This window comes from Melanaphis sacchari, unplaced genomic scaffold (assembly GCF_002803265.2).
Source record: "Melanaphis sacchari strain LSU unplaced genomic scaffold, SCAv2.0 Contig151_pilon_pilon, whole genome shotgun sequence".
Lineage (NCBI taxonomy): Eukaryota > Metazoa > Arthropoda > Insecta > Hemiptera > Aphididae > Melanaphis > Melanaphis sacchari.
Window position 1 is genome coordinate 563 of NW_020270665.1, and position 24,454 is coordinate 25,016.

Here is a 24,454-nt window from a genome sequence, read left to right on the forward strand (position 1 = left end):
GCACCCCGAAAAAATTATCCCTTTTTTCGGGGGTAAATCTTGTGTTACAAATTCTAATTTTTGCGTTACAAATTGTTACAAATTAGTTACTAATTATCTAAAAAGGTTTGAGGTCGAAATTTTGAATTCGGGGTGCCAGGCTGACGGACCTTTAATACTAGACTTAAAAATTGTCTTATTACTTTTATTTTCGGTTTATGTACCTATAATAAAATTTTTATTTTTGAGAATAGGCTTGTCAATTTATATAGTTTCTTATAAGATGTTCTTAACACAATTAAAAAATATTAAAAATAGGTATGTTGTAATGAGCATTGAGAAAAAATGGTCTTTTAGTTATTAATTTTAATATACATTATACACATTTTAAATAATAATTATAAGATTCACATTATTATATTACTATAAAATGCTATTCGTTTATCTTTAAAAATTGTAAAATGCTGAAAGTAACTAATTTTTAACTAAAATATGTTAAGTTTTTTTCAAACCAACCTGTAATTTTTACAAGTTAAAAATGTACTTTTAACTTTAAACTTAATCTACATTTTCTAAATTAACTTAATTTAACAATTAAAAAAAAAGACAAAAAAATAGTTAATTTACCAAATATATGTATATAAAAAAAAAAATTAATTTATCAAACATTTAGATTAATTTGAAATTATAATTATACCAAGAACCTATTCACAGCGTTTTACGGTATATTTGCATTGACATTTAAGTTAATAACAGATTGGACCTAATAATATTAAATGAAATAATATCAGGATAATAATATAATTATTAACTATAAAATATATTACGTGATTTGACGATTTGTTTTTGGAAACAATTTGTATAACCTACTATATTGATAATAAAAAAATACATTTCTAACACTAATAAAAATTTAATATAGGTAATGAAATATTTTTAGAAATATTGACTGAAACACGATCTCTGCTCAGAATCATTTTTCTTATGTAGTTATATTTATCATTTAAATTTAATACATCTATTACAGGACTATGCTCAATGATGAGGTACACTCGAGTATTCGATACCTTTTTTTTTAACCTACTATACAACAAAATTACTTTTTAGTTTTTAATTAGAGGGAATATAATAATAACAATAATGATTATTATCAAATTTATTTTTCTTTATATTTTAAGTGCTTATTTTTATAAATTATATTAATTCAAAATTCTAATCCTGAACTTATTCCTTAGCCCTCGTTTATCACGATTAAGGAATTATGAATTATTTCAATAAAGATAATTTTACCTCTTTAGATACTAAATATATTTCAATAACTAGAAAATCTACGAGGAACTTATAAGGGAGAATTTAATGTTACAAAATCATTTTCATAAAAAAAAAACTATTAAGATAGATGAATAAGCAACAACACACGGTTATATATATTGATATGTACATATAATATTATGAGTTTATGACAATGATAAATTAAATAGTACCTACTATAATATAATTTAAATAAATAATTTTGCTAAAAATAAACAATGCAAAAGTACTTATAACTAACTTTTTTATTGGCCTAAATAATATGCTAACAAGTAGTAGGTACATTAAATCATAGGGTTATAGGTACCTTTCTTATAACTTAAAATTGGTAACACGTCCGTACGAATGAAAACGTATCAAGACATAATATTTTAACAATAACATTAAGTAACGATTTCAGGAAAAAAAATATAGGATCACAACATGATGATTATAAAGTGGCAACGGTCACTAATAAAATAGATAATATTTAACTTTAAAGATACGGTAAATACACACAATTTATGCATCTAATAAAGATTACAAATAGACCGAGAAAATAAAGTTAGAGCAAAAAAAAAGAAAGTCTTTAAGACAACGATTATTTAATAAGACCCTATTTATAGTTAATCATAGTTTTAAATGGATGACTCTCGATGAAGCGCGTTTAATATCAACCGAGATGATACTGATATAGGTTCATCTATTGCCGGCTTGATTGTTTTAGATATTGTGTGTTTATTTGTTAAGATTGCAGTTGCTGTCGGTGTTAAAACTGTTGTAAATTTGGCCCTTGGAGTAGTAGTTGTACTTGGTTTTTGATACTGAAGTCGGTTTAATGACCATTTTTGGTCGCTGTTCATGGTATTGAATTTCGTTTGTTGTGATTGATTTTTCTGTGGCCAGTTATCGCCCGACTTATCTATAAAAAAAATTGCATTGTATTTATTGAATAAATAAACAAACAAATAAATAAATAAATACGTACATAAATTTAGTTGCTAATTTTAAATTGGTTACACATTTTTATGGGACATTTAGTGTAGGTCAGTAAGTGAAAAAAAATATTTTTTATTACCGTAAGATCTAGAATAATATAGTTTAATTATAGATTATAATATATGTAAGTTTTTGTATAGACTATATAGAGTATGCATTATTGATTTATAGATAAAATAATACGATTAATCTACATTAATTTAAAATTTTATCGATAAAATGTTTTTGTATCTCATTATTATTAAAAATAAAACAATGGAAAGAAAATAGATAATATTTTTGAGGTTATGAAATAGGTACTATTTGAATATTAAGTTACATACTTGGTACATGTTTCAAAATTTAAGGTATAAAAATCATTTTTTTTTTAAAGAGCTGTGATTTTAATGTTGTACCTATACTATTTTTAAAAGCTGATACTTTTCATATTTTCATAATATTATTAACTTGTATTTGTGTATTTTTTAACAACTATCATGAACGAGTGATCATGATTCGTAGTTTTTATAGGTATACTTGTTCACAAAAAAACTCGGTGGCATAATACTACAACGCAATTTTATATAAAAAATAAAAATACCTAGTAAGAAGTACCTATTTAAAATCCAAAAGTTTTCAAAAAGGGTAATCTTGTAATATATTGTATAGTTTTGTATAGCGACTCAAATATTTAGTTTCATGTAATGTTATTTAATTGACATCACCTAAGTCAGAAATGATGATTTCAACGTTAATTTCCAACGAATAACTTAACAGGAAAAAAATGAACGTTAATCGTCGTCTCATATCGGGCAATTGACATGAACATATTTTGATTTCTAACGATAACTGCCCATGTAGGTAATTGGTGAAAAATGTTAATGACCAGCATAACATTATGTTATGTTCTCAATAATTATTATTTACCGTACCTAACGTAAATATATTATAAGTACCTACTTATAAAGCTGGTTGAAACTAAGTACACACAACTGCAAGAGGTAACTACTATAGTTGAATATCGGACGTGATTGGGCACATTACAAGACATGATGATGAAAAATCATAATGATTGTATAATAGAAGGAGTAGAGTAGAAAGTATGAGAAACGCGATGGGGGGCGATCCGTAAGAGCGTAATTCATAAAAAAAAAAAAATTTTTTTCGATGCTGAACTGATGAAAATAATATTATTACGCAATTACGCATGATGACCTGTTGGATCAGAAGTTTGCTGGGAGGAACGACTGAAAATGAAGGTTGATCTGCTCTAATAAGAAGAACTCACATTTGATATGTATTTTATTTTATCGGAACGTTTAATTACTATTGTTTAAATTAATACAGATCTGTTGTTTGTGGTTACATTTTATGGAGGAACCTAGTCAAAACCGAAAGTTTTTATTGCTGACCCTCACTCTCCTGAGACTAGAATAGGAAAATACAAGTGTATTGACAACTTTGCAAATAGTTTAAAGGAGTGTTTACAACCACTTACAGCCACCACTCAGATGTCGTTATATTTATGGCTTTTACATCGAATTCTCGCGTGTAATACGCGTATGATGAAACGGAATTGTGTAAAATGTAAATGATTTTTGGAAAAAAATTAAAATTAAATTTCGCAAAACGGTTTTATCGATTTATCGATTTATTATTTATTTTTTTTCAAATAGTATCACCACCTCCCTACCAGTTCATACTTGATGATATGATAAATATGTGTATATACCAGAATCGGCCAAATTCAGCTTCGTGGCCGTGGACATAACGATGTCCGGTCCTCTGCCGTCGTCGCGGCGGTCGGCGGTCATGGCATTATTGCAATGGACGGCGGACAAAGCCGCGGCGGCGGCGGCGGTAGTGGCGTCGTCGTCGTAATAGTCGTCGGGGCCACGCGCCGCCGGAAACGTGCTAGACAACGGTCGACCAGTCGCTTCCGGCACCGACGTGTACAACTGCACCCGGCGGGACAACGTTTGCGAGTGCAGCAGGGGCGCGCAAGCCCCGGCACGACCGTCATCGGACGTGGCGGTTGGCAGTTGTTGCAGTCGTCGTTGTCGCTGCTGCTGTTGCTGCTGCAGTTGTTGCTGTCGCTGTTGCAGTTGTCGCTGCTGCTGCAGCTGATGCTGTTGTCGCGCGCCGTCGACGTCTGCGGCCGGCGGCGGTGCGGTCTCCGCGGTCTTCAGACGCCCGACGATCGGGGGTTTTCCAGCACCATCTCGAGCATCACCGCTATCACCGCTGTCACCTCCCGTACCGTCGCATCCAAGGCTGTACGTGACGTGGCCGCGGTCGCCGCGACGGTCGCCGTAGCGTTGACGGCGGTACAATATCGCCACCACGCCGCATATGCCGCAAGACAGTGCCGCGACCACAGCCACTAGAACGGCAGTTAGGGCGGTGGACGTGGCCCGCCAACGTCTGTGCGGTGGCCGGGCGCGGTCCTCGTCGTCCCAGCCCGGTTCCGAGCCCTCTGCGGACGGCGGCAATACCAGGGAAAACGCGTCTGCCAGCGCGACGGTGACGCGGCGCCAAGCGTAGCCCAACGCCGATTCGTCTGCGAAACAAAACACAAATGGTTAGGCGATGGTCGTTGAGGCGTAACTGTAGGCCTTAAAGTTACCGCGGGGGAGGAGGGCTTCAGCCTTACAGTTTTTATGAGGATAAGTTAAGAAGTTAGGAGCTTTTCACATCACCCCACACTTCCTTACCACCAACACACCATACATTAACAGTTAATAGAAATGATGAATATAGTTTATTGATAATAATTATTGTTGTTTATTACATATATATTGTATGTGTTTGACGTGTGTATAATGCGAATCAAAAAAATAACAGTATTGAGGGAAACGTTAAGTGATTAAAATATACAATTTTAGTTAGGTATGAATTCAAATTTTTCGATTTTAATTGAAGGTCAAAGGATATATTAGGAAAATAATTACAGAAATAAGTACTCTAGACATTATACTCATTATAGTATAAGCTTAATCATTTCGTCTATCGTGTCGTTTCCAAAAGTAGAACTCAATCCAATTTTAGAAATTTCCTAGTTAGTGAATGATACCATCACGATATATATGATATGATTATATTATCATAGCCGATCGGGATATGATAAAAGCCACACGACACGATAGCTAGACGATACAGCTGTGAACCCGTTTTCATGTATTTAGCACGCGATAATTGGTCAATTTAAGAATCATCATTCATCAAATTTATAATGTTACCGGAATATCTGTAAATTTTATAATTATTAACTACAGCAGGAAATTTGTTCACAAACATTTTATGTAAAAAAAAAATAATCTATATAAGCTTTTTAAAAAATGGTACCTATGCAATTTAATTACTAACTTAATATGATTAACCTGGTATTGAAATTTAAATTGTAAAAATAAAACTCTGGAAAAAAAATTAATTTTGATTAATTTAAAATACTGTAAAAGGTCAAATGTTTTTAAGTACTAGTACATTATATTGTTATGTCCATCACTTAATGACATTATATTTTTTTTGTAAACCAAAATATTTGTATTGGTTAAGTTGACTATAAAATTAGGTGGTTGATGTATTAAAACAACTATAAAAATTAAAATATATTATGTATGTATGTATATACTTATTTGCTTTAATCATCAATTTGATTAAAAAAATATATTGTATTATGCATACCTATATATAATATATAAATAAAGATTATTGGCCTTAACGAGGGGAACTGGAATATTTGAATATTTTTTAACAATTTCATATTAATGTATTATATTATTGGTCTTTAATAATTTTTATCATATTTAATAATATTTATTTTCTTCAAACTCTATGTCATTAAAATGAACAAAACGAAATGAGTGTCAAATCAGTCTTTATTGCAGAAATACCCAGGTACAGCCAGTTTAATAATTTATTTTTGGAACGAATATTTTTTTCCAAAATTATAATATAATCATAGCTATTATAATAACAACTGTCGTAATTTTTTGGATACCTGCTACTAATATAATATATAAAAAAATATAAAAAAAAAAAAATAAATAAATACAAAAATACAAAAATATTCAAATGTTTAGGAACAAGAACTCAAACTATTGACTATACTTAATATGGGTATTAAATAAATTGTGGGGCAGGTAGTAAGAGTAGTAAGAAGTACAAAACATTACAACACACCTCAAAGAAATAAATCATAAAATAATAAAGTCTATGGTAGGAGAAAGTTGTTAGTCTACCCTGGGGATAAAGCATAAATCTTAACATAATAAATTGTTTGTATTTGCATAGAAAAACTATAATAAAATAAACGATACAACACTACATATGCAATACGTATTGTTATTTATTATTTCGATGCCAATATGAAATTAATGCATTATAAATAATCAATTCAAGAAGCAAGATCTATTAACAGTATGAAATAATATTTACAAAATAAAAAACTTACAAGATTTCCGAAAATCAAAAAGGTTAGGATCGATTTATATATGGCGTGCAGAAGTTAATTAAACTAATACTTATAGAAAAATAGCAACCAGTAAAAGGACTACATTGACGTCGGATAAGCCGAGTGACAAACGATTTAAAAGGATTAAAGGCAGAGGCGAGCATTGAAGATACAAAAGATAAAAAACAAATAGATAGAAGCAACAAATAGCCTATAAAACAAAAAAAAATATCTTAGAAGATGATAGAATAGAAACTATTGATATTTGATTATTTGATGTAGAGTATACTAAAACAAATTTAAAAGCAATATTTTATTAATTATTTAGAACCAAATTTTATGTTGCTGTAGAAATATTATATTTATTATATTATATTAACAGTGGTAAAAATATATTATAAGTATTAAACATTTTAAGCAATTTATCAGAGTACGTGACTAAAGTCAATTCAATTAAATTAACTATATAAATTATATACTATTATAACCTATTATACGTTTATAATACTAACCGTAATGCATAATGTATACCTACAATATTAGGTACCTATATGATTGGTTGGCAAAAAATAAGTGACTTTTATATCTTTTAAATAACGTAATGTCAAATTAAAAAAAATATTAACAGCTTTTTTTATAATTATTATTTATTAAAAATATAATGTTAATTGAATACATAATATAGTACCAGCGTACTGTATAATATGTATCTGTAGGTTGGGTATCTAACCTATTTTTGATTTATTTATTATAATGGTTAGTTAATTAAATGGTTTTAAAATTGTCTGATAAAATTATAATTTTTATAAGAATAAATAATAGATAATAACTAGTAAATAGTCTGAAATACTATAAATATACAGTACTTCGAGATATATAAATGTTTTAAACCTACTTAATATCGGAACATCACGAAAATGATCTTAACAAACAGTACACAAAATTATTACATTATTGATATAATAATATAAAAGTAACTAAGTATAAACATTTGTTGTTATAACAACAATAAAATACCCATACTAATTTAATTAAAAAGAAAAACTACTCATTTCCAAATAATATATTGATTTGAAATCATTATTTATTGTTTATTGAGTTATACTTAACAAAATATTTTTAATAACTATATTATTCTAACATACTTTGTTCAAATTTGTAATTAATTATTTGGTCGTAAATTTGTTGGATTTACAAAAGCATTAGGTATATAAATTTTCTTTAATCAATGTATTAAATGGATTATTATAGAAATAAATGTAGTTAGTGATCGTTATGTGTAATGGTACTTAATATAATATCAATAACTTTTATGATTATCAAAATTTTTGAATTTTTAAGACTTATACTGCAGTGTCGCGCCAAGAAATGTTGAGAGCACAATATGCAGTAAACAAAAATACCGATCCATCCTTTTTTAGTATGTAAAAAGAATGTTATTTTAAAATTTAAAAAAAAAATCATGAATAATATTTTATTAATTATAGTGCCTAAATAGACGATTGGCTATTGTAGGCTGGGTCTTATTGCAAGTATGCAAGTATGCCTGGTATATAATATGAGTAGTAAAATATAGTATATTATTCCTGTGAAATGATTTATGAATTTGTCATTTTTCAGATATTTTTTAACTTTTGATAACCACCAACACTTTTTATGATTTTGATTAAAAACTTATGTAATATATTATTTTTTTGCACTTTTATCAGAAATTATGATATTAAGATTTGAAATATGCTACATATATTTTTCATTTTGATTTGATAAATATAACCATACAAAAATGTATTCAATGAATCCAAGGGGTTTTTTTTAAATTTAATGAAAGAATACATAATAAAATAAATTGTTTATTAAAAATTAAAATGCAAACTAAATCACTCGATTTCGTTTTTATTTTCCTTGGTGGTGCGCTATTAGAAAACGTATAAAATATATTGGGCAATGGACATAGATATATAATTTAACATTTTATTAGATTTTTGTACCCAATTAAAAAATTTATTTATTTTTTACTTATTACTGATTTGATTTCAGATTTTATCTATATTTTTACAAATAACAGAAGGAATACATTTTATTGAAAACCATACAGGTAATGTTTTTCACTTTTCAAAGAGTTGCTTGTCATTGTTCATTAATCAAAAATAATAATAATTAGTCATTGTTTATATATCCATTCTTCAAATAATCCTCCATAACGATAAATATATTTTATTAAAATATAATATTACTAGGTACTTGTTAATAATGAATACTCAGAGTCTAAAGTTTAACTAAAACCTTTTTCTTTTTTAAGTTAAATATCTTTAGTAAATATATCGTTAGTATTGATTATAAAATAAATACACGGTATCGATATTAAATTATAAGCTTTTAATTTCAAACTAATTTTATAAAGCGATTTAAACGTTTTATTTTTGATTATCGTTTCGGTTGAGAGGGAAGCTAATGTTTTTACTTGGTTAACAGATTGAACGTTTTTCACAGTTGAACATGCCTTTAACGTTTTTCCCATTTATCAACAAAACTGACTTTTAACCTTTATTTACAGAGAGGAAAATACAATAATATTTTTTTAAGGAAACAAATTAGAATAAAGCTACGTATATGCGATGTAACATGCAAAAATTTAAATAACAAAATAATAGTAAAAATAAAAAAATAAAAAAAGGAATAATATTACGGTAAACGATTTTTCTTCGTATAATACGTTACATGTTGTATATGTTTAATGAGATGTATACGAAGTGAAATTACGCTTCAAAAACAGTTACCCCCAGGTGTTTAAACATAACATTAACGAATGTGTACCTATGTATAAGCAATAGTTGTGCGTGTTTATAATATCATAATCGGTGTATAGTGTTGTAAAATAGAATAAAGGGATCTATAGCCGCAAGTATATTTCTGTCGTAGCCATCATTGTTATTTGCCTTAAAATACTGATATATTATTATAACGGCAATTCAAACAGAAATATAGATTAGAATAAGTGGGTACCTAGTTAGTTGGTTATATTAGTGGTTACACAAAAATATTATGTTCAGTTTCAATAATATTAGTAATTGCAGTGGGTACAGCAATTTTCCGCCACAAAACCTAATGAATAGTATTAATCTAGTATGTTATCTATACATATTGTCTTGTATGGCACGATTGGCGATCTAACGATCTAACGATCGTGACTTATATTGTTGCGTCCGTTATGTCAACGTCGATACATATATCAACGTAGAAATAGAAATACTAATGTTTGCAAGTTAAAAGATTAAGTCTTTATTTAATACAATTAACTCGTACAAGAATACAATTTTATAAGCACAAGATGGTGTGAGTGGTGTTACGACCTGCCTCTGAAATACTGATAGACGAGACCGTGAGTGGTGTTACGACCTGCCTCTGAGCGTCTCGAATATCCCTAACCGTCTGCAGAGCTCTTGCCCTGGTCTCCCTTATATATGGTTAACCGTCAAGAGTGGTGACTGGGGAGGTGGTGACTTCCAATGACCCTAAGGAGCTCACTAAATTAAATGTATTATTCAGTTGGGTGCCTTTCCTGCGATTTCATCGGTTCTACGAATTACACGACGTGTGATCAAGTCTTAATTGTCAAATTAATTCGTACAATGTTAACACTGTTGTTTACTCATCATTTCTGAGAAGTCCAAGACGTGTGATCATGTCTTATTCATTTTATTTAATATCACGATGTGCAGGTGTTCGCCCTATCCGTTGGTGCTACACTGTTTGAATATATTATCCCATCGGCATACACCTCACCTCTCCGTATAATAAATACGTGTAAAATAACACGGTACGTAACAATATTATAGTTTGTAGGTAATCCAGATTTTCAGACATATAATTTTCAGACTACAATAAATTATTAAATTATATATAAACATTAAACAATAATAATATATACTTATTAAGTAGAACGTGGGCGAAGTTTGAACTTTTCTAGTCAATGTGACATCAATAGAATTCCATTACACCAACATTTAAATCAAGTTAGTTAATAACTAACTATTTTAATATTAATAAAGTTATGCACTGCTGCTGATATAGATTAATTATTATTTATTATTTAAACAAAGATTTAATTTAAAAATGCGATTTCTGAGATTAAAAGATCAAAACTATATGTTTATTATAAAAGTAATTATTAATATTTAAAAATACTAAAAATATTTAAATTATTTTTATTTTTACATTTAAAAATCGCTCATTGTCGTTTCCTAATTTATATATTTCTATACTATTGTATTACTTATGAAATAGTATGTGATATTTTATATTATTTTTAAGCATTTATACTCAATAAACATTGTTAATAAAAACCATACGAACAATTAAAAAAAAAAAAAAAAATCCAATTAATACCTATCAATCCATAAATGTATAAGATTTTTATTTAAATTTTTTATTTTATTTAACTGTGATAAAGCACTGCGAGGCGTAGTAAACAAATAACGAGTATTCGTTTTAACTGTTACATGTGCTCAAGTGGTAACACTGATGACATTAAAATGAGCTTATCTTAAAGTACATAAGTTTTTGCACTTTTTTTACCAAGTTTGATAGTGATCGAAGATATATTGTTTGCTGTACGAATTTTTAAAGTTAATACCGTTGAGTCTGTAAATGTGTGACGTGTAAAAAGAAAAACGAGGTGTCATTAAGGTTACCTCATGAAATCCGGTAAAAAATCGACCAAAATCTTTTAAAAATTAAAACACGTGTTCAGTATTGACTTACGAGTATCTGATCCATTTATGCACAAATGTGCTGCGCATTTTGCATAACATTTTAATTTTATAATAACTGTCCAATAACTACTAACGACTTCCATGGGTGCTTGTAGAAACAAGAAGAACGTCCAGTGACGCATAAATATGTGCATTAATTGATCTAAATATAAAAATTTAAATTTATTGTTATACTATCTGGGATTACTATATAAACGCTGTACAACAACTTGTTGTCAAAAAAGTAATCATAACACCAAAATATGCGTATTTTAATTTTACAGAAAAAAAAAAAATCGTAAAATGTAATATATTATTATAGTATGAATAATATTTTTGTAACTCGCAGTGCTATTCAAAAAATAATGTTGCTTGCTCTTCTCTAATAAATATTTTTATTTCATTTATACTATTATTTTCATTAAATATTATTATTTAAAAATAATTATTTGTGTAGAAATTGTGTGTAAATTTTAATATAGTATGTATACTCTTGCATTATAAGTTAAGTACATTTAAGTAGCATGATAAGTTTTACTTTGAATAAATACTTATACACTAACCTATGACAGTATCTACAAACATACAACATGTCAACACACTATTAACTATAAGAATAATAATGAGTAGGGAATTTTTTTCAGCAAGTAGATACCTATATTTATAAATTATAATATAAATAATAATTTAAAGTTTATTTTAGTCAATATAATATACACAATCATACCTACCATATAAACATGCCGTATTATCAAATTCAGTAAGTAGTTTGTAAATGTACAAAATACATATTTTTTACTTAGGTACTTATAATCAATAAATAATTAAATAATTTATATTTTATCTCGAACTATAAAAAACAAGTACCTTTACAATTATTTTCAGCGCATTAAATAAAAAAAAACATTATAATTTAACGTTTTGTGGTCAATTGTAGTCTCATTAAAAATAAATAATAAAAAAATTCAATCAAAAGTTTATTTTTGTTGTTTTATTTGATTAAAAACTTAAGTAGGATCATTCTTAAAGTAAACTAAATTGAGTATTTGTTTTTTAATTTTTAAAAGAAATGGATTTATTAAATAATAAAATCAAATGAAACGATTACATTTTCAAAAAATTAAAAATTTTACTTTTAGAGTAACTCTAGCCTATAAGTATTTAATTCCAATAACACTATTTTGTGGATAATTATTAAGTCCCTTAAAAATAATTATACTATATTGTTGTTTTTTTAAAATTTTTTTTTAATGAACTGAATATTGTTTTTGTTAACTATAAATAATGGTATATTATCGAATAATAGACATAATGGAATAGTGGTTACAAATAGTTGTCTTGTACATTTCATAAAATTATGATTTCCTAATAATAACTACCTATTGGGTTAAGAGATTTAAAGTTAAACCATTCGGAACAGTATATATAATAATTTCTATATATTTTCATAATTATTCACCTTAATTTAATAGTTATTGACTTAGTCATATGTGACTACGATAATATGTGACCGCATTTAATATACTTTATGGAAGTATAAAAATATATTTTAATTCACAATAGTTTTTCTATACAATTTATTTAAGTTGCCTATTTTAAATTTTTAAGATAATTCCATCCTGTTTTTTCTATATCAAAATAAACCTTAATTAATCGCATCGATTATTTTAGTTTTCGGAAAAATTTCTATAAATATATTTATATTCGTTATGAAGTTTATTTTTTTTAATTCAACTCAAAGACTCTTTAAAATAAGATTTTAAAATTTTAATAATTTTGAAGTGATTTTAAATTAGTAACAAAATAATTAATATTGTGTAGGGTATTGTTGACATGTTTGAGCATTTGATAGAGCTTTCAGGTATTTATTTTATAAATAGCCACACACATTAACGGTCACTTACTACACAGTACGCACACATTTACACGTCCCATACGCATGTACATAAAAAATTGTCTACTCGTATACTATAATACTCCTTAAAAACGGATGAAATAAAATCCCCATAATAGAGTACTCTTAAGTCTAGCTGGCTTTGGAATGTAGATGGAGATTAATTTATTTATATACATCCAGATTTAAGATATTAAACAGCCATATAGTTATCTGATTAAAACAGGTGATATTATTATAATTTATAGTTACAGTTAAACATAAAAAAAATTGTTATAATACGGAAGTAATTCATTTTGTATATAATGTTTATTTCTAATATTTTAAATATGTGAACAAAAATATACATTTTGATTTTCAAACAATAGTTGATACGTTAACGAATGTTATTGGCGATGACCTCAGATAATTGTTTCCATTCATTTCAAATAATTTGGTTATTTTTAAAATATTTTGTCAGACGCATTGTACTGACATTTTCAAATTTCAAATACATTTTATTTGCGTTTCATAGTAGGACCAAATATCTATAGAGTTCCTAAATATTAACTAGCATAAACTATATAAAATTTGTTTAATTAAAAATAAATCTAAGAATTCTTTTATTAAAACAAAAAAAATAAAAAATAAAAAATTTTGTTGTCAATTTAATTTTGCATATTTACTAATTTTTATTGATATTTTTGCGTGTATTTTGGTGTTTTTAAGAGCACATTAAAACCATAAAATTGTATTTTCTTTGTGCTATAACTTTTTAATCCTGGTAATAAGTAATAATCGATTTATAAAATATTATTTTCAAAAAATAAATCAACATTTTTAACTATTAAGAATTAAAAAAAAAAAAAAAACAGGATATCTATTTATCTTATAAAGGGAAGACCTACTCTGGGCTACTCCAACCAATATATTTGTTCAGTTTTCATTTTTCTAATAATACTGTTATTATTTTTTTTTTTTATTATTAAATATAATAATTAAAAAAATAATTTCACTTATTCTATACAAAATATCAAAATAAATCCTGATTATGTGAAACGTGCCTGTTTTCTACAAGGTCACAAGGATGATTGAACTTACACGTAATGCCGATAATTTATTCTTCTTCTTGTATATAGTACTTATTTGCTTTAAAAGTGACTGTATAGTATATTTACCCTTAAACACTTTCCAAAAGTATAAAACACCTCAGGATCCGTTAATCAGCTCTGTTATTAGTTGTTCGCTTAGGTAATATATATAATGAATATAAAGTGTATATTATTATACACAATAGGTAGATATAAATGCATAGATATGAAACAAAACTCGGTATAATATTTTTCTGTGTCATCATGTTAGTAGAGTGTGTGACATGTGTAATAAAACAATGAAATAATATTACTATTATCATGGGTAAATAACATTTTGTACAAGTCAGTAGACGTAAAAAATGTTTGACCAACTAGAGACTAAACCAGCATACAAGTAAATAGTTTAACATCAATATTATAAATTGCTTTTGATGTCCCTAATATCAAGTTTGTATTTTTCATAGAATTTTTAAGTCACAAACCTATGAATAAGAAAAAATATTAAACCTACATAGGGAAAGTAACTACTTAAAAAAATAAATATTTATAAATTCGTTGTATATGGAAATGTCTGCTCACGTAGTACACCTTAACCAGCTCATACGCTATCGTTATCCATCTGTATTATTATGTAGAATAATAAAATAATAATAATATAACCTCGTGTTTTTGGTCGTCTCCTATCTATCACGCACCTGCAAATACATAGTCATATCTCTCACGTATTAAACATTTATTCTTGTCTCTCGTACAAGTGTCTATCGTACCGGAAACGCACGTATAATCATTTTACTGCTGTTCGTTCATTGTCGACATTCGCGGCGGCAACAGTGGTGTTAAAGGTATTAAGGTGTTTATTATACGTATATAATATATATATATATCCCCACTACTCACACTCTATACCACCGTCACCACCTATAACAGATTACTATCTCCAGTTGTCGCTGACTATATACGAAAATGACGTTGTTTTCTTTTGAACCAACGTGTACACACATATTTTGTATAATACACACACTTGTTGTTACAATCAAAAATCACACATCGATAAACACAGCTTCCGATTGCACACAGTAGCTATTATTATTATGTATGTGTGCGCGCGTACGGGTATAACGCTCGCCCATAATATACGGAATATTGTTATGCCAACAACGCCTTCGTCGCATTTTATACAAAGATTCGCATAGTCACAAAGACTGCGAAGACGAAGGAAGCGATACACCTGGTACCGGAAGTTGGGAGAGAGGAACAAGGATTATCTCGGCTGTTTCCGGTCCGTCGGGTGTGCACGCCATTACACCAAAGCTCCTCATATTTCCCCTTTCAACCCGCGAGAGCTGACAAAAGTTATAATTCTTTTAAATATATTTTATTTATTTTTCATGCACACCACATTTATATTAAGATACATATATTATTACTATGATTGTTGTTGTGCGTCTGCAGTATGCGTGCACGCGTTCATAATATAGCGTTAAGAACAGATAGTATAGCTGTTATCTATACAATCGTTTAATTTGGGTTGCTCGATTTTCCAGTAACTGATTTTAGCTTTACTGTTTCACCTAAATATTCAACGCGTTTATAATACACTTTCAACACAATAGCAGAATTTTTGAAAATGCGGAAACTATTTGGTTTTATAGGGTGGTCAATTTATAGCGGTGAGAACATTTTTTAATTATTTTAACCATCAAAATTTATAGTTCACAATTTCCTAAGAAGAATAATACATATCATAATATCAAATAAATAATTAGAAATTGATTTTAACAAAAATTTTAATTTCTAGCGCTTATAAAAAAAAAAAAAAATTGTTGATTTATAATCATTTTTTTTTTTTTTTATCTTATTAATAAATATTTACGAAGAACCGCTTGTATTGAATTTTCAAGCTTTTTAACTATTCGAAAATAAATAGGAAGTAATCAAAAATTTCAATTACGAGTAACTAAAAATTAAAAATGTTAAAAAAAAAAATTCGAAAATTTGATTATGTTTTATTGAAATAAATTAATGTTAATGTATAAAAATGTATTAAAAATTGTAAGAATCTACCGTTATTTGTTTTTGAATTACAATAAATTAGGAACATCGATTTTGCCAAAAACTGATTTTGTGTAAAAATACCAGTCTTTTTTTAAATTTTTTTTTGACGTATTTCATTTTTGAGTTTTAATCTAATCACCTCTTTGCCTTTCAATGGCAAAGTATTTTTTCTGACTAAAAATTTGATAATAAATACAAAACAAAAAAAGAATAAAAAACACATCGTTGTAAAATTAATAAATTTATCATTCCGCTCAAAATCTAAAATATAAGTCAATAAATTATTGTTTTGAAAAATAATTGAAATTTGATCTTATTTAAATATTTTTAAATGTAATGGTAAAACTAAACATAGGAAAATTAGTTTTAAATTTAAATAATACTTAAAAAAAAGTCTTATAATTAAAACAAACAATTTATTTATACATCTATTATCTAAGATTATTTTAGTACATTATTGTACAGTACCTATTTATGATTACTTTAAAATTTCAAAGCACTTTTACTTTTAGGTAATATTACTTGATCCAAAAAAATCACCTAAAAATGCAAATAATTGGTTGCTAAACTTTTTTTTGGCGGAAACAGAAAATGAACCTTTTTAATTTTTAGTGAAAATCTACGTAGTATTATACGTTAGCTTATTTGTTATATATAAGTATTAAATAATAGGTACCTATGTTAAATTATACTATATAAATCTATAACATAAAATTAAATTCTCTTCATGTATTTATGATGTTATAGCTGTTATTAATATAGTTAATGAAAATAGATAGAACATAAGTTTATTCTATTGTTCATGTCAATTATATGGAGGTTTGTAACTAATATTTTTTCTACAGAATGTTTTTTTTTATTTACATTAATTTAAACTTATTTATTACTGTGTATAAGGCGTGTGGTTCGTAAAAAATGTTTAGTTGTCACTAAAAGGTTACATACAAATTAAATTCTGACATAATTTATACATGGCAATATAAAAAGTTTTTAGAGATACGATATCTGCTAAAGTAGCTAAACAATTTGCATGTTAACATTTAGAGATTAAATTAAAATAACCAAAATCATATTTTATTACATTAATGTGTGTTTGATACTTGAATTGATTATGTGTTTTGTGTTAAAAAAGTTGAAGCTAATAAACTTACCAGTGTTATCCCCGATGTCGTCAATAATATAGTTGGAACTATCATTGTCATTGACATCATTAAATGGCGCTGCTGCAACATTGATCATTCCTTTGATAATCGCAGATATGGTGCCCCCATAACTATTGTAAATCCTTCCACGATATATTCCAGGTGCTACGCTGTCGTCGATTACAAATACCACTTTCTGAACTGCATTCTTAGTATCCAGATTATAATCACCAATATTGCGACCTACCACGTCTTCTTCGGGATCAAAATAGTAATCATCATCATCATCATCATCTTGCACGTTGATATTAGCCTTGCTATTTCCATTATTATTGTCAGATATAATAACGCCAGTAACATTAAATGCAACTGCAACCGTTGCAGGTGTTTCTCTAGGTGCGGACTTAAAAAGCTGTAAAACGTAATTATTGAACCGATGTTGATAATGTAACAATGACGTGTTCAATGAACATGTTATGCAAAATCGTGTTCTTCTATTAGGGCTGGTGACGATGCCTTCCACTTTGGTTCCACAAGGATACGTCATAGTTGTATTTGAGTCTTCGTTCGATAATTCTTTTTTTAATATTGACCGGCAATCAGTGATTTCTTGAAGATCTCTACTACCATGATTGATCATTGTTTTATCTATAAATACAACATAAGGTTAAGGTTAGGGTATAAATTAATAAGTTAAACTATAGTTAATACTAACTATAATTTAAGTAAATAAATAATACTGTTTTGAAATTTAATAATAAAATTAAATATGTGTTATTTGTCATTAGAATACAATAACGAAGTATATCTTGACATATATTATATACACATTTTCATGTTTATGTATAAAAAAAAAATAATGATGTTGTTTTAATACACACGGATTATATAAAACAAATAAATACAAATCAATAAGTACATCAATTTAGATTTGTATTAATATTTGATCTTTATTTATAAATATAGATAATTTCGTATTAATATATAATAGTGCGAAGTTATTGTGTCTAACAATAGCCAACTAGATAGAGTGCATCAATCTTTACTTAAGTAATCATTAAGAAAATGTTGGGAATGTATTTATAAATTATTTACTTTCAGTATTTATACATTTTTTATAGAATCAATAACTTTATCATTTATATATTTATGATATAATTATACAAATATAAGGTCATTGTACTGTCTGTCATTTATGACGGTTATTAAATTAAAGACCTTTAGAACAGCAATATTATTATTCAATACCCGACAACTAACTACACACCTAAACATTATTTTTTCTTATCTTATAATAACCTAAAGAAGTGGTATGTATAGATATATTTATTTTTTCAAATAAAAAAGAAAAGGCACATTAAAATACTGCTGTTACAATTTAAATTTTCAATAAAAATAAATTTAATAAAATAATCATAATATTCTTATTATTGTTATGTTTTCATAGTCATATAAACTGTACACAAATATGATTATATAATAAAAATGTTAAAGTGTAAAACCAAAGAAAAGTATAGCACTTTTTTTTTTTTAATGAAATGTATATTTGGGTTCACTAACTACCGTTGAATAAATCTAAATATTGTTAAGTGGGACTAATACTAATAGTTTTTTACGATGTTGCGAAATATACATTTTGACAGAGAATAAAAAATATTTAAATATGTTTTCACCAAAACACCAATATAGTGAAATACCGCAATATTAAAATATCAGGGTTATTAAGTAATTTCATGAAACGGGTTTTCCTGCAGTGAGAATGAATAATTGATGTTGAGTGTTTAATGTCAACTAATTTTACCTGTTATATGATAGACGCATGGTTTATTCTGTATGCCCATTGTGTTAACGGCCCGACATTCTAGTCGACCGTGAAGAAAGTTTGGACGAACTGCACTTGAAGAGGCTGAAGCTGCGGCCGATACGACTGATAAATACGATTTTAATACTGGCGTACTTGTAGTAAATGTATATGATATTCCGCCATCACTGCCTTGGACAGCCGTTTCCGTAAGTAATGAATCTAGTTCTCTTATTGATCGCCCAGTTAATGTCATTTCATTGGATTCAAGGGAATTTCTATTGTGGGTTTCCGGTTCCGCTTGTTCAGGATAAAATTTCCAATGATATTCACTGGTCGGTGGATGCCCATGACTTGCCCGACATCGAATCACTGGCCCAGTGGCTGCGTCGGATTTTTTTGTAATAATATAAATATCTTCGCGATGCTGACACACCGGAACATCTTCGTGATTATAAGAAACATACAATTATTAAAATATTATTCGGTTTTATCATTATTTATAATATATGTACAGCTAGTCCATAAATTGTATTTAAGTAAATTTTTTTCTATTTATTAACGAGTCCAAAGTGAATGACATTTTTAGTTGTTGATTTAATGATGAAAAATATAAATATTTGTTTGAATAAACATTCTTTGATGAGTTACTCATAGAATATTTTCATATTTTACTTAAATTTTTGTTTTTATGTATTTCACGTATTTTTAATTATAATACAATATACATACTATAGGCTATAGGTACTCGCTAACTTTTCGTATTGGTTTCATAGCTAATCGAGAGATAATTTAATGATATTTTAAAATATAATATGAAATGCCAATAATAATATTGTACTCACGTTTTACATATAATCGAACAGTATTACTAATCGTTTTGTTATCGTTACTGTCGCTGTCGATCCCATTTGTCGCCTGGCACGAATATTTTCCCGCTGCAGCGGCCTTCACGGATTGCAAAACCAAACTACCCAACTGGCTGTACTGTATAATGTGACCTGCCAGTCTGTTGTTTTTCTTTTCACCCCTTTTGTCTCCGTCGTCCGTTCGTCTTTTCTCAGTCTCTTGCATCAGCCGAACACCCTACACGTTATAATAATTAAAGGGTTACATTGTACATATTATAGTGTGTATAATTAGCTCGAGCTAGTACAACAAAGCAGTTATCGGGGCGATGGAGACACTCAATGACAGGTGAAAACAAATTAGATCTGAATTATTGTGTTACAATACATTTTAAAGCAATTCATTCTAAGAGTGGTTTGACATACTTCACGCACAAACCTACTGATATATTACGAATGTACCTATATACACACGGCCATCGATAACGCCAGTTCTCATTCGCCAAATAATACACGAATACACTAATGGTTTATACGTAGGTAGGTACCACAAATTTGATTGCGTCAAGCTGCAGGTTTGAGCGTTTTCTCGAATTTAGATTTATATAATGTACACTATGTAGTGAACGCAATAATTATTGATTACTAATAATTTTAACTCAATGCAAAGCCACCATTACACCGCACAGTGCTAAGCACCATAAACTAATAATAAATTGATTATCGCCTACAAATAACTTCCTTTGATATGAATAAATTATTCGAATAAATATGTGAATGAACGAACAAGTAGACTTATTATTAGACGACATCAAAATAAAATCGTTTTGCTTAATAATAGTGTGAGTTAAATAGAACTGATATAATTATAAATTGGCGAATGATATGTTGTGTGAAAACGAATGCATTTTTTCACTGTCTTTAAACCAAAATATTAAAATTGATCGTTTTATTTCGTTCGGATTGTTCGATAGTCATTTGTTTATACAGTTACAGAAGATTTCACGGATTGAATTATTACACTATTCATTAATTGATTTAATTTTAATTATTCAGTAGGTATAGGTAGGTACTATAGATACCCAGTTACCCGTCAGATTGATTTAATCAATCACATTTATTGGGCGATTTAATAAATTGTTAGCAACAAATAACTATTGAATAAATTTATATAGTCATTACTTGATATTGATAATATTGATAAATTGATTGCTATATATACGTTTTGTAACTTATACAAACTTAATATAAAATATACTACGTATTTTATATGAAATTTGATGCGAATTAGTGAAATTCTCACCATATTTGAGGTTATAATATGAATGATACGAAAATAGGTTACTTTAATCTTTTATATGAACAATTTTCCGGTTAAATCTAAATGTACATAAAGCAATAACGGTTTTGGTAAAATCTTTTTGATTATGTGGACACAACCAACGTTACAATTTAAAATATTTATATCAAATAACTAAATAACTAAATATTTGTTTATAATTATTTATTAGATTTACCCTCAGAGTTTAGGCCACTGAATGTAAATTGTACTAGGTACCTACATTAAAATATTATATAACTATTTTAAGATACATAATATGTAAATAGTGATTAAACATATTGTTAGTCAGTATTCAAATAGTGTAATCTGATTATTATTTTTCGGTGTACTTCAAAGTAAATAAATGACTTTTTTTTATAAAAGCTAATATTATTACATAATATTACAAGTAAATAATTTAATAATATTTTTAGAAACATGTTTCATAAATGTTAACAGTACCTTCAATATAACAAGTAATATTGCAGTTTATATCAAATTTTAATCTTAATATTTACTAATAAACAACATATTGAAGAACGAAATTATTTAGTATTTATTGTTCAAGAAATATGTATGAATGATTACGTTAACTTATGAATAATAAAGATTTTTAGTTATTAATAAAAATTCCATGTATGGACATATAGCCATATATATTATGTAACTATATGCATATATTCAATCATATTTATAAATGTAAAATAAATAAAATAATTCAATTTATGAGATAATAAAACTATACATATTTTATTTTTTTATTAAATTTAAATAATAGTTTGATTGTTTTTATGAGTTGTGATAAAATGTTTATGCATTTTAAATTATATATTAAATTTATAAACATGGTAAGTAATTTAACTTATTAAGGAAACACTAATTAAATTTTAAAAAAAGTAAATAGGTACAAGCAAATAACTGAAAGGTAAAAATTATTTAAGAAAAAAAATTAAAGTATGAAGTAGATACCTAGGCATTGATATTATAAGACATGGAAATTTCAGTTCTTCAATGCAGGTTATTACAATTCACGTACAGTAAGTAATTTATTTATTTAACCATGTTAAAATATAAAGAATATTTAAACTATATAAACAATAGCCAGAACTTTTTTAGTAAACAAAGAAAAAATTTTAAAAATGAGTATTTTTATACGTTATTTATAGTAAAAATGTATAAAATCTTAAATTTTTATAGCTAAGGTTTGTAAATTCAGTAAAATATTACTCATAAGTGTTTAATATTGGAATTAAAAAAATTAAGTACGAAACTACATGATTATTTTTATAGACATTTGAAATTCAAATTTAAACAAAACTACATATTTAAACGATGTTCATCATTTTGTTATAATTCAAAAATATTATGTGTTGAGGACTGGGGGAATTCAAACTTTTATGTAGGTATATTATAAAATTTACTTTATGCAACGAAATTTTCAAAATATTTAGATTAATTTTAAGATATTATCTACTTAAGAATCTATTCACGCTGTTTTATAGTTATCTAGTATTGTCATAAAATGCAATAACAATAATATAATATATGGTACAAATATAAAATTATTATTATATTTAAATATTAATATGATAAATGCAATGAGTATTCGTCAAAAATTAACTTAAAGTTAAAGTTAACTTATCGTAACACTAACAGTAAAATAAATTACTTTAATAGCAATAAAAAAAAAAAAACATGAAATTATTTTGTGACATAGGCTGATGGTCTATCTCCGTTCAGATTTGCTTTTCGTATACAATAATGTAGTATCATTGAATTCAAATGTTATATATCTATTACAGTGACCCACTTCACACCTGTTTGAAAAATATTATAAAGTACAGCGGTATCCACTTGTTCATTTTTTTTTATATATATCAAAATATTATGGTATAATAGTATGTTTTTTGAAAGATGTCATTTTTAAGGGCTTCAAATTTCATAAAAAAATATTTTCTAAATTGTTGATCGATTTCAAAATAATGTGTATGTAGTACGTAAAAAAAAACATTATACATACACATTTATTTATTTAAATCAAATTATATTCTGAATACTCAGAATAATGCAATTAGAAGACTGAATCAAATAATTAATTTATGTTATAGCTATATAAAAATAAAAAGATTAATATTATAATTAAAACGTATCACATATTATGTAGGTACCTAACTAACATAAAACAGAACATATATTTCGTATATATATTATGCTGTATTGAGTATACATGAATTAAATAACTACTGTAATTATATATAATTTAAGAAAAAAATATTTTGGCATCTAATTATTTTCTTTTGCTAGATTTACTCTCACCAAAAAAAAATTCTGGGTATGCCACTACGACTCAATACTTACTCATAGCGTAAATTAATAAAGTAAAGAAAATTAGGTATCGATTAAATTTGGTTAGCTGAGTTATCTAATATTTGAGTATTCCACTGTATAACTAAAATTAATTTACAAGTTATAAAAAAGAGTAATCTGTTAAGTTTTTATATCTGCTAAAAAAAATATTGACTTTCTCAAGTTACTTATTAAAAAATACATTTAAAAACACCATTGTGATAGTTATATTTATCTAAGTTACTATTTATAGTAATAAGTTTATTATAAATCAATAAAATAATAGTTATATACTACATTTTTAATTAAAATTTATAAATATAATTAATTATTAAGCTATGTGATTTAACAACGTATTTTCTTGATATTTTAATCACTAATAATGTCTCTCGTCTTTACTATAATCAAAACGTTGAACGTTAAGGCTGTAGTTTAGCTTATATTTAATTAACTTTTGAATTTCAAATAATTGTAAAAATAAATAAGTAAAAAATTAAAGTAATAATTTCATAATAATGAAAAG

At 26.8% G+C, this 24,454-nt stretch overlaps 1 protein-coding gene across 1 annotated transcript in view; it reads right to left on the reverse strand.

Annotated features, from left to right (window-relative positions):
• Nucleotides 1-1,444: 1,444 nt before the first annotated feature.
• LOC112591991 overlaps nucleotides 1,445-24,454 on the reverse strand; it is a 93,135-nt gene continuing 70,125 nt past the window's right edge. Inside the window, exons 8-12 of the mRNA XM_025335953.1 lie at nucleotides 20,262-20,502; nucleotides 19,417-19,860; nucleotides 17,625-18,263; nucleotides 3,980-4,807; nucleotides 1,445-2,191 (exon numbers count right to left, since the gene is read on the reverse strand). Coding sequence (XP_025191738.1) covers nucleotides 1,908-2,191; nucleotides 3,980-4,807; nucleotides 17,625-18,263; nucleotides 19,417-19,860; nucleotides 20,262-20,502 — 2,436 coding nt within the window. The 3' untranslated portion in view covers nucleotides 1,445-1,907. The remainder of the gene's footprint in view (nucleotides 2,192-3,979; nucleotides 4,808-17,624; nucleotides 18,264-19,416; nucleotides 19,861-20,261; nucleotides 20,503-24,454) is intronic.